The 12,493-nt window shown below is 48.3% G+C and overlaps 1 protein-coding gene across 1 annotated transcript in view; it reads right to left on the bottom strand.

The window, feature by feature from the left end:
- The window catches only part of AACS (acetoacetyl-CoA synthetase), a 29,444-nt gene that overhangs the window by 15,829 nt on the left and 1,122 nt on the right, over positions 1 to 12,493 (bottom strand). The window contains exons 2-7 of the mRNA XM_063315461.1: positions 10,528 to 10,631; positions 9,419 to 9,539; positions 8,037 to 8,150; positions 4,299 to 4,396; positions 3,029 to 3,143; positions 2,027 to 2,108 (exon numbers count right to left, since the gene is read on the bottom strand). Coding sequence (XP_063171531.1) covers positions 2,027 to 2,108; positions 3,029 to 3,143; positions 4,299 to 4,396; positions 8,037 to 8,150; positions 9,419 to 9,539; positions 10,528 to 10,631 — 634 coding nt within the window. The remainder of the gene's footprint in view (positions 1 to 2,026; positions 2,109 to 3,028; positions 3,144 to 4,298; positions 4,397 to 8,036; positions 8,151 to 9,418; positions 9,540 to 10,527; positions 10,632 to 12,493) is intronic.

The raw sequence follows: 12,493 nt of genomic DNA on the forward strand, positions 1-12,493 counted from the left end.
TCAGATTTCTTTTATCTGTTGTTTGCGGCTTTTTCTCCTGTTCCTCGGGGTTATTTATTCCTTCTTCCCCTTACAGGTAGTCCTCATTTAACCATCACAATTGTGACCAGAATTTTGATCGCTAAGTGATGCGGTCGTTAAGCAAACCACGTGGTCGTTACGCGAACCACACAGTTCCCCATTGATTTTGCTTGCCAGAAGCCAGCTGGAAAAGTCGCAAATGGCGATCATGTGATCGTGGGACGCTGCGACGGTCGTAAATGCAAACTGGCTGCCAAGTGCCTGAATCATGATTACGTGACTGCAGGGAAACTGTGACCATTGTTAAGTGTGAGGACCATTCGTTAGCACCATTGTAAGTCCAAACCATTGCTAACCGAATGGCCGTTAAGTGAGGGCTACCTGTTCATCAGCACAGACCACACCTTAGGGATGAATTCACTTCCTTTAAATCCCTCTTCCCTTTATTTTGGAACAAGACCTTTCATGGCATTTGGGAACCGAGTTGAAAATAGAGGAAAAGGTATCATCCCCACTCAAATTACCCTACTTCGGACACATGAGGTGAAGACCCAGCTCTTTGGAGAAGCCCACAAGGGTGGGAAAGGTGGAAGGAAAGAAAAGAAGATGATCGGCAGCAAGATGGATGGACTCAGTTACAGTGGTGATGGGGCACTGTTGGAAGATCTGAAAAACCAGGTTGGGGACAGATCCCACTGGGAAAAAATCCATCTATGTGGTCGCTAAGAGTCAACACCAATCTGATGGCACATAATCAATCATCTCCCTCAAATGAACAGTATGGTCTTGAAAGCAGTTCAAAAGAGCTTTGCTACTGCTTTGGGGAATTGAACGAATTTCCCAGTCCAGCCCACCACCCTGGGATTTCCTAGTGGTCTCCCATCCAAAGACCAAGCAGGCCCAAACCCACATAGCTTTTTGGAAACCAGCCAGGGGCGTCTAGATGCTGCCCACAGATCTAAAAATATTGGCAAGCACAACAAGCCGAGGCAATTGATCCTGAGGGGAAGAAGACAGCAGGTATACCTTGGAGACAGCAGGTATAACATAGGTACGATCGGGAGACACGTGCAGTAAAAGAGCCTACAGAGAAGCTCGCTTACTACAGAAAGTGTCTGGGCACGTTAAGTTGTAAAACAGGGGGCGGAGGGCGGAATGAACGTGACGGAAGATCCGGATTGTCACGAGGCAGCCAGGGGTGGAGGAAAAAATAAGCATCCGACGCAGGATCGAGATGAGTCACAAATCCAAGGCTGATTTGCAAACTAAACATCGCAGCTCCTTGCTCAAGGGAGCCATTAGAGGCACAACAGGCGCACTTGACCCATTAAAAGCGTTCGCCAAGAGCGCATGCTGGGGGACGAATCTGCATTAAGCTGGCAGAGTAAACACGCCAAAACAGCCTCCCCTTCACCTTAAATAGCGCATTTATGTGATTCATTGTTTGTTTCCCTCTGTTTACCCCCTCAAAAAAAAAAAATCTAAGCAAACAGCAACAGCAGGACCCTTTTGAAAACACCGCACCTAACATCTGTCTTTCAAATGCAGAGAAATCCACCAGCTGGATCCCCCCAAAGCAGCTGGGTGAAGAATTAAAAGGGTTAGAGCAGTGTTCCTCAACCTTGGGAACTTTAAGATGGGTGGACTTCAACTCCCATGCTGGCTGGGGAATGCTGGGAGTTGAAGTCCACCCATCTTAAAGTTCCCAAGGTTGAGGAACACTGGGTCAGAGGCTCCATTTAAAATAGGTTTGGGCTCCAGGGTGCTTCCAATGCCCCTCCAAAAGCTGCAAACACATGGCCCTTTTTAATCCCCCGGCAACGAGGAATTGCTCAATATGAACACCAAGTCACTATCAAATGGAGCTCGACTTTTGGTGGCCTTTAGAGACAAGGACCAAAGCTGCATTGCCTTTTGGTCAAAATTAAACACCAAACCAATCCCAGTCCCCCCAAATCAAATTTCAGGCATGTGGTTCCCGGAACACCCCTCCAAAGCTTTTTACCTGTTTGGAATTTTGGAAATATCTATGGATTCTCTTGAGGACACGTAGGGGATTACGACTACTTTCTTCAGATCCGGAAGTCCTAAAACGGGGGGAAATGCAAAGCGTGACACAAAGGAAGATACCGGATTTTGACGTTTCAAGTCACCCCTTCGTGTGGGGGGCCACGAGTGAGTTCAGTCTAAACAAGCTACAGCCCACTGGAAGATTAATTAACTCAAGTTCTACATCTCAATCAGCAAAATACGAGATTATCTGCCTCCATTCAGACCCACGCAGGTGCTGCACAGTTCCAACCTCTCCATTCACAGTAAATAAGGGTTAATGCCTTGCGCCTCTACATTACAAAGACTCTTTTGGATACAGGCAGTCCTCGACTTACAACAACAATTGGGACCAGAACTCCCATCACTAAGCGAGGCGGTTGTTTAGTGAGTCATGCCCGATTTTACAAACTTTTTTGCCACGATCATTAAGCAAATCATGTGGCTGTTAGGGGAATCCAGCTTCCCCCATCAACTTGCTTGTCGGAAGCAGGCTGGGAAGGTTGCAAATGGCGATCACATGACATCAAGACGCTGCAACTGTCGTAAGTATGTGCCAGTTGCCAAGCACCTGAATTTTGATCACGTGACCGCGGGAATGCTGCAGCAGTCATGTGAGGACCAGTAGCAAGTCACTTTTTTCAGCACCATCATAACCTTGAATGGTCACTAAACAAATGGTCATAAGTCAAGGACTACCTGTAATAAAATTTGCAACCGTGGGAATCTTGTTCCTCGGAAGCTTGCACGTGTTTGAAACGGTATCGCAAGCAGAGATAAGTAAATGGCATTACTCTCTGCGACACTTAGAAGAAAAAATCTAACACCAGGTATTGTCAAACTGGGTTGCCCAGTTGTGCATCCCCATCAGATTAAAACCATATGTTCAAATTATATATATTGCATTCAGACGTAAGGGAGGGAAATCACTGTCAACCACGCCAAGCAGCTGATTTACCCTTGACGACACTCTGCAGCTTCTCCAAGTGATTGTGCCTTTTCCCGTTGTAAACGACAGCTTCGACGGAGAAGATCAACTTGGGTTGAATTTGGGAAAATCTATCCAGCACGCCCTGCACGCAAACATTTAGAGGGAAGTAGACATTAGCAGAGAATTCAACAGGGGCGGACAAAAGCGTTTGCTGTTCTCCGGGCTGCCTAGCTCAGGCAGACCACAGTAGTTGTTACAGGTTCCTTCGATGCAAAAGGGACCTGGGACTTAGGTGTGCAAGAAAGCTTTTGCTCAGAAACAAATGCAATTCCTCCTTGCATCCAGATGTGGAGGAGTTTTAGTTTACTCAGACGAGCCAGGACCTGTAGTAGGGACCTCGGACCCACCGTGTCTTGGATAGTACTTCCCAGCAGGGCCATCAGAGGGCTCACAGGCAACGTGTCTCTCATTCAGCCGGTTTAATTGTTCAAGGAACTATAGGTAGTCTTCGACTTACGACCACAATAGGGATCGGTACTTCTGCCGCTGAGCAAGGTGGTGGTTAAGTAAGTCAAACCAATTTTACAACCTTTTGTGGTGGTCGTTAAGTGAATCACTGCGGCTGTTAAGTGAGGCATGTGGTCATTAAGCAAACCCAGCTTCCCCAATTGACTTTGCTTGTTGGAAGCGGGCTGGGAAGGTCACAAATGTTGATCACATGACCCCAGGATGCTAAAACCATCATAAATACATGCTGGTTGCTAAGCATCTGAATTTTGATCACATAACAGCAGGGATGCCACAACACTCATAAGTGCAAGGACCGGTCATCACTTTTTTCAGCGCTGTCATAACTTTGAACGGCCGCTAAACGAATGGTCATAAGTCAAGGACTACCTGTATGCATCCTCCCACCAAACATCTCCAGCTGAGCAGAAGGCAAGCCATGTTAAAGTGCAGCTATTTGCATGCTGCAAGTTTGCTGAATTACTTAAATTCAAACCATTCAGCTACGATCCCAGTTGCAGGTCCAATGCCCTAAATTAAAATCGGGGTAGGAAGAGAAACCCACCCCCCATATTTATATGAGCCATGGATACAAGAATCAGATCCCAATTTCTCCTACAAGCCCCGTCTCTTCCGCTGAAAACAGCGGAGCTTGGCCACCCTCTTCTGGCGACACCGTGAAAAGCACCCCTGAAGTCCATTGCTTGGCGCAAAGGTGTTCACCCTTCCCTAGAGAGTGCAAACGGGGAAGGTGGGCTGGGGCATGAGGGGCTGGACGGGGATCACTCACGTTGATGCCAAAATCCGGCGACGTTGCACTCCAAATGGCCCCAATGCTTGAGGCTGCAAGCATCGCTTCCACCGTGTGAATACCGTTGGGCAAGTAACCTAGAAGATTTGGGACAGATGGCAATAATGGAAGCAGGAGGGAGGGAGGGAGGGGGAAGGGAGGGAGGGAGGGACAGAGGGAGGGAGGGAGGGATAGAGGGAGGGAGGGAGGGGGAAGAAGAGAGAAGGGAGGGAGGGAGGATCTTAAGTTACTAAGTTATCAAGAAAGTAAAAGTTGCATCAGATCAGACCATCGAAAGGCACCAGAACCATCCGTGATGTTCTCCTTCCAACGAGGCCCAAATTACAGCGTTGCTGCTCCCACAACAGGCTGGAGGTGTGGCACAGCCAAGGTGGCTTGCGCAAAGCGCAGTGTTGCGCGACCAACTCCCCCAAACGGAGTCTGGAAAGAAGAAGGGAAAACACCGTTTCCCCTCCTTCTGGTTCAAGTACACCAACCCGTCCCGCCACAAGGAAAAAGACACGACCTCCGGCATTGCCCTCGAGACCCTGGGCGATGGCAGGTGTTTGCACGCTGGATCCCTCCAGGGACAGCCAGCGATGCTCGAAGGGCAGAAATGGCTGCAGACCCGGCCCCAAACAGGTCCTTCAGGCTCCGCTGCACGTTTAGAAACCTGATGGGAATCTGGAGAATGAACCTCCTCACCACGCCAAGAGATAGTCCTCAGATCAGGCCCATCTCGCTTTAGCAAGGAAGCCATGATCGGTTGCGTAAGCCGCAATGCCTGGCTTGGCAATCCTGCTCAACCAAGACCAGAGGCTCAAACCAAACCATGTTATGGCTTAACACACCGGGTCTGGTCACCGTGTCCTATCCTTGAGCTGCTTCAGTTAAACCTGTCAACATGCACACATACCCCAGCTGTGGAGTCTCTGGTGCTCTCTGGGCTTGGTTGCTGGCTTGAAGAGGTTTCATTATCTGACTACAGGGAGTCCTCGCTTAACGACCACAATTGGGACCAAAATTTCAGTTGCTAAGTGAAGCAGTCATTAAGCAAATCTGACACAATCTTACAATCCTTTTTGTGGCGGTCATTACGCAAATCACCCCAGGCATTAAGCGATCCACATGGTCATTAAGCAAATCACTTGGTTCCCCCTTGATTTTGCTTGCCAGGAACTGGCTGGGAAATTTGTAAATGGAGATCATGTGACCATGGGATGTTGCAGAGGTCATAACTGCGAATTGGTTGCCAAATGCCCAAATTGTGCTCATAAGTGTGAGGACCATTTTTTTCCAGCACTGTGGTAAGTCCAAACCATCACTAAATGAATGGTTGTTAAGCAAGACCACCCGTAGTAACATCATCAGTGCTAGAGGGTGTAGGGTTTGCTCCCTACATCCCACACTCACTAGCACTGATGACATTACCTAGCTGGGTCATGAAACGTCCACAAGCCACCCGCCAAGCTCAGAGAGCGCCAAGGGCTCCGGAATTCAGCCCTGAGCTACGGAGATTCTCTCCTACTGGGGCTATGGGGACATACCCCAATTGCTGAATGAGGAACAGGTGAAAATACGGATCAGGGTCAGACCCAAGTTGCAACAGCTTTTTGGTGCGCAGGCCGCTGGGGAGCTGAGCAACAGGTCGTACTCCTGTTGCTCAAGACCTCCTCCAGGGAGAAAATGCAAGACAACCCAGAGGTCAGTGATGCAAGAGGTGTCAATTGCCATATTGCTCCACAGGGAACGATGGAGCAAGGGACCAAATGGCGAGGTCTTCTGCTGGCAGGTCAACAGCGAGTTATGAGCTGCCAGTGTTGACTTTGGGTGCAGAAGCGGACAAGTGGAGGCACACGGTTTGAGCAAGAGACCGTGGTCCTCCTTGACTCAAGGCGTGCTGGGCAGCAGCATAGCAGCCAATCTCCTCCTGTTCTCCTCCTCCTCCTCCCATTCTGGACACCAGTAGCCTCCAGCCCAACGTGCATTCCTTTCAGAAGTTACAATTATAGGGCAACTCAGCTGTAGGCCCCCATCTCCACCCGGAAGATGCAGAAAGTCTAACTCCCAACTTCAAGGGTTTTTGGTAAATGGGACCCACTTTTAACCAGTTATTGATTGGAATGTGCCCTTTCCTAAAATTTCCAAATTTCACCCTCGCTGGATTCTCTGCTTCCACTTACATATCTACAGGAACCACCCTACAGGTAGTCCTCGCTTAGTGATCACAATTGGGACTGGAATTTTGGTTGCTAAGTGAAGCAGTTACTAAGTGAATCCAACCCAATTTTACAACCTTTTTTGCAGCAATCATTAAGGGAATCACCATGAGTGTTAAGCTAACTGCATGGTCGTTAAGCGAATCACACAGTTCCCCATTGATTCTGCTTGCCAGAAGCTGGCCAGGAAGGTCGAAATGACCACAGGGTGCTGCGACGGTCAGAAATGGAACCAGTTGCCAAGCACCCCAACTGTGATCATATGACTGCAGGGACACTGCAGTGGTTGTAAACGTGAGGAGCATTCGTAACTCAGGTTTTTCAACACTGTCATAAGTCTGAAGCATTACTAAACAAAGGGTTGTTAAGCAAGGACTACCTGTATTTTTCACAAGTTATTTTTTTTCTCCTTGCGCAGACTGTCCTCTTATGCTCAAATGACCAGCCTTCCCAGGACACACCACTGGTGTGAAAAAAAAAAGAAAGCTTAAGTTCTGCAACTTCTTTAAACACCTGCTAGGAAATTCTCAGACTCCGTAAAAGCTTTTGAAAGAGTCTCTGAACTGACAGACCTGAAGATCAGCTCCAGGTTGAGCAATATGCAACAGGAATTTTTGGTGCAAATTAGATTGGTCGAGTGAAACAAGTTAACACACTGCTCTTGCCTCAAATTTGGGAAACCTCCAAGCATCTATTTCACCCCAAGGTAAACACAACAGATAAAAACCTCCACCATCTAAATGTCCATGGTGAAATAAAGGGAGAACATGTGGGCCTGACTCACGGGCCTCCTTCTAGCACGATGTCGCTGGTTTAACGCAGTGTTTTTCAAACTTGGCAACTTGAAGATGGGGGGACTTCAACTCCCAGAATTCCCCTGCCAGCATGGAGTTCAAGCCCACCCATCTTAAAGTTGCCAAGTTTGAAAAACACTGGTTTAAGGCAAGGATGGATGGGAGGGAGGGAGGGAGGGATTCCTGGTAGATTTTAGACCAACCTGGAGATAGACTGATATTGATTTCATGCCCCCGTTATGTCCCAATCGCAGGAACAAAATGGTTTGTCTCCCTCCCTGAGTTACAAAAGGAAGCAGGGGAGAATATGAGTTATGTTTTGCTGGGGCAAAAAAAGGAAATGCTTAGACTCAGAACCTCTCCAGGGCCACGTCTGTTTACTTTCATGCGCAACAGCAAGCCAGAATTCTCCTGCTTGGAAGCTAAGCTGGCTAAACCAATCTAGACATCGCTTCTCCATCATTATCTGCCATTCAGGAACTCTGGCTTAAACAAGCGAATAAGCCACAATTTCCCTGGTGGAGAGGAACAAGACAGAGTTGTTGGTTCACACCCAGACTTGGCTAGGGACAATTTGCTTTTCCCACAGGAGGGAAGAATTCTAGCTTAGGGCTGCTGGCATTACAGTTCCCTTCGGGGCTCCCCGGTTCTGCTAAACAAAGGAGCAGATTCTGCCAATCTTAAATCCGCACATCCTGGTTTAAGGAAGCAAAAAGTCAACTCACCAACGACCCGGTCTCCTGTCTGCACCCCCATCTTCCTCATGGCTGCAGCGTAGAAAGCCACCTGGTGCCTCAGCTCTTCAAATGTCACTTTCTCAATCTCTTCCTTGCCTTCTCCTGTGAAAAAAATTATCAGGAGGCGACACATTCCAGTTGCAGGCTTGCAGCAAGAGACAAAAATAAATTAATTCACAGGCGCACAGAGAGCAGGAAGGTAGCACCGAAGAATCTCAGGGGTACAGGTAGTCCTTGCTTAACAACCCCATTGGGACCGGAATTTTGGTTGCTAAGCAAAGCGGTCACTAAGCAAATCTAACCAGATTTTACCATGGGCATTAAGCAAACCACGCAGTTCCCCATTGATTTTGCTTGCCAGAAGCCAGCCGAAAAGGTTGAAAATGGCAATCACGGGACTGCAGGACGCTGCGACGGTCATAAATGCGAACCGGTTGCCAAGCACCCGAATCGTGATCATGTGACCTCGGGGATGCTGCGACAGTTGTAAGTGTGAGGACTGGTCATAAGTTGGTTTTTCGAGCACCGACCCGTCACTAAATGAATGGCTGTTATGGGAGGACTACCTGTAGTTGCAACCATCAGGAGGCGTAAACCCATACTCTCATACCATGCATACAAAGGACATCATTTTTCTCCAGCGGCTCATTGTGAGAAATGTGTGTGAAGGCCCTTCTCGCCTTCAAATCGAATCCAGCATGTTTTTTTCCAGGCTGCAAAAATACTGTAATTGGCTGGGCAAGAGCAGGCAGTGCTCCCGATGGTTCTGGCACGGCGTGACTAGGTCAACCAATCCTGTGAAATCCATTCGCTGCAGGAGGAGGTGCAGAGCTGCAGGTCTCGCCACCGTTGCTGAAAAAGGGCCTTCAGGCGCCCGCAGGAAAGCCAGGCGGGCAAGGGAGCTGCCTGCAAGATGCATTAACAGCAGAGGGTGCCCGCAGCGGTGCTTGAAGGGGTGCCCCTTGAAAGTTTTGGGCGTGCCGAAAGAGCAGCCTGCTGGGGAGGAAGTAACGTTGCCTTCTGCAACTCCAGCTAGCGAAGCGGGGAGGGTAAGGGGGAAATCCATACACACCAACGGAAAAAGAGGCATGCAATCCCAGCACACACGCAATGGCAGGAAGTCTTTTGGAGGCAGAAAGCATTCCTGGGCCCCCGTTTGATTGGGTGAAGGAATGCTGGAGCAGGACAAAAGAGTAGGCATGGATGGGAGACCACAAGGAGATCCCACCCTATAGGCCAGAGTGGGGCTCCCCTAGAAGATAATGCTGGGAAACTATTTCCACACTACGGCTAAAATAATAATAATGAGGAGGAAGGTATCTGAATAGTTACGGATCCAGCGGTAACGAAGATTCACACAGGCTACTTACGGGCAGCATAGAGGGCAATTTTATCATTCTCCTCATGCTTCAGCAGGTTTTCAGCGTAGTTTAAGCGGCTGCCTTTAAACCACTCGGGAACCTCCGCGATGCCCTTGGAAGGATCAATCACCTGGTGGGAAAACACCAAACATCCTTAATGGGAACTTTGCACTCACGCACAACAGTCCCTAAGGCTCAATATCCTGAGGGTCTTCCTCTGCCCCACCTCACCATCTGGGGCACTCCATTAAGCCCAGCTAGATGGAGGGATATTTTTTTTTCTTGAAAAGCTAAGCAGGATCAGACGGGATGACTACTTGGATGGGGCACCACCAGGAAATCCAACTGGACAGGGACATTAAAAAAAACTTTGGAAGAAGGCAGTGGCCAGCCACTGCTGCCTGGCTGCTGAAAAAACCACAAAGAAGTTACCAGGCCTCACCCTCAACTCATGGGAGCCTTCCAGCTGGACAAAGCTGATTAAGGTCCAACGTGCTCGTATTTGGATGGGAGACTACTAGGACACGCCCAGGCTCGATTGGAAAGTCAAAACATTTCCCAGTGGAAGGCAGTGCCATACGAACACTCCCATCCGGTTGCCAAGAAAGCAACCTGCATCCGCCGGGTTCAGCAGAGCTTGACCCAACGCCAACTTTACGGAGTTTCCCCCTTTTCCCCTACCATGAGGCTGAAAAGGGGGCCAAGTGGAGATACTGACCTGCTCGTCAACAGTCAGAATAACCCCTTCAACCTTTGCTCACCGAGAGGGTAGGTAGTGTCATGAGTAAGGATGGCGAGCAGGGGGCTCCCACCCAGACTGTCAAGCGCATGCGTAGCACTGAGGAACTGTTCAGCCATTCAAAGAGACACAGATCGGGACCGCCTTAACCTTTGGGGTTTATATGGCTGGGTTTTTCCCACGCTTCCTCAGTTTGCTAGGATTCTTGTTAAGTACTAGTAATAAATATTAGAGACCAAGTCATTGTCTCAGTGTGTTTCCTGGTAGTCAGGACAGGTAGAGACGCTTAATGATGTGGACAGTCCCCTCCACCACCCTCTGGATAACTCAGTCCCGGCTCACCTGAGCGAAAGTGAAGGTTAGGTCTAAAACAGCTTACCTCATCATAAAACCGAGAAAAGACAATCCCGCTGAACTTCCAAAATTCGGCCCAGAAATCCGGATAATGTTGCACGGACCATTGGTACAACTCGCCGTAGTTTGCTGGAAGCAAAAGGTAACACCCCATTACACTGTCCATAATCCCTAGAAAAGAACGTTCGGTTTGTCCTTTTTCAGGTTGAGCTCTCTGCTGCTCTCCTAGTGGACTTTTTTTTTTTAATTTCATTTTGCCCTTCGAGGCTTTTTCACTCTGTTTTTTTATTTCTGACAACCCTCTAAGGCATCTCTCTCCTTTTATTTCCTTGGGGAAATAACAAGGAAGAGATGCATAACTGGGAAGAAAAAAGGGGGGAAAAAGGATTATTTACAAAAGTGACATTCCAAATGACTACCCCACAGTGCCAAGGCTGCCACAGGGCACCCCAATTCTACTACTCATCTCTCCCCTCCCCCCACCCACTTAAAGTTGGCCTTTTATTATCTCAGGACTTGGCGAACTCGTATTTACAGGTAGTCCTCACTTAACAACCACAATTGGGACCAGAAGTTTGGTTGCTAAGTGAAGTGGTCATTAAGCAAATCCAACCCAATTTTACCACCTTTTGTAGTGGTCATTAAGTGAATCACCACAGGCATTAAGCAAACCATGTGGTCATTAAACAAATCACATAGGTCCCCATTGATTTTGCTTGCCAGAAGCTGGCCTGAAAGGTCAAAAATGGTGGTCAGGTGACCACAGGATGCTGCAACAGTTATAAATGCAAACTGGTTGCCAAGTGCCCAAATCATGATCATGTAACCGGGGGGGGGGGGACATGCAACAGTCATAAGTGTGAGGACCAGTCGCAAGTCAGTTTTTTCAGCACCATCGTAAGTCCGAACCATCACTAAATGAATGGTTGTTAAGCAAAGACTACCTGTACTTTTCCAGGCCTCTGAACATCAGTTAGCCAGTAAGTTTGCACCAGCATCATTCTTTACCTGTCTGGGGAATGCAAGCCAGTGGAGAAGTTGCTTTTAAGCAGAACACAGGGATACTTCCTAATTAAACCAGATTTTATTTTCCAGCACCCCCTATCCCCACATGGGTGTGGATTTATTTCACAAACCCACACCCATGATCACACTTGTAAGCCCCCAGGCTCTTGACTGACCACCTTCAAACAGATGTTTTCACACATTTTTAAAGCTAACACAAGCTCTTCAAATTTCAAAAAGAAGCCGAGGGGCGCCACTTAATTCTCCTTCCACATCCCGATACATTTGTATTTATTTTTCACAGAAACAGGACCAAGTGGAAACAATTGCCCAAACATTCGTTCTTCTATAGATCAACAATGGGTTCAAACACATGCAGCACAGCAAGGTATTATTTCTAATTGATCGCATTTGTTGTTTATCACATCCACTGACACTTTAGGGTGCAAACAGGGGAATCACGTACTACGCACGTACTACAAGTCCTAGCATCTCTCCCCATGGGTGCTGTAGTTCAGCATCACCTGGAGGACATCACCAGGTGTCCTATTCTTGCTAGATGGAAAACCAGCTGCCTAAAATCCCCCCCCCCCCTTGCAAGAAAAGCAAAGCCTCTTTCTACAAAATGCTCATTTTACAGTGCAGTTGCTGGGTTTCTCATAAAAGGCACCAGGCCCTGGCACACGGAAACACACAACCTGCCCTGTTCGGGGAATCAACACGCGCAACAGCATTCCCACATCGCCTCCTTCTCCGCCTTTTCTATGGATTTCAACCTGCAGAGACAGGAAGGGCGAGGCAAAGGGAAGAGAATTGGGCAGCTGATCCAAGTGGAAGGGCCCTTCCAAGGGGATGGGGGCCAATTACTTGAAAAATCAGCTTTTCTCCGGAAGAGGAAATAAGCTCTGCACGGGTTAGGACCAAGACATGCATGATGGTTGCATTGCTACGTTCCAGGGTCCCATTGGTGCCAGGGCAAAAGAGGG

Source organism: Candoia aspera, chromosome 15 (genome assembly GCF_035149785.1).
Source record: "Candoia aspera isolate rCanAsp1 chromosome 15, rCanAsp1.hap2, whole genome shotgun sequence".
Lineage (NCBI taxonomy): Eukaryota > Metazoa > Chordata > Lepidosauria > Squamata > Boidae > Candoia > Candoia aspera.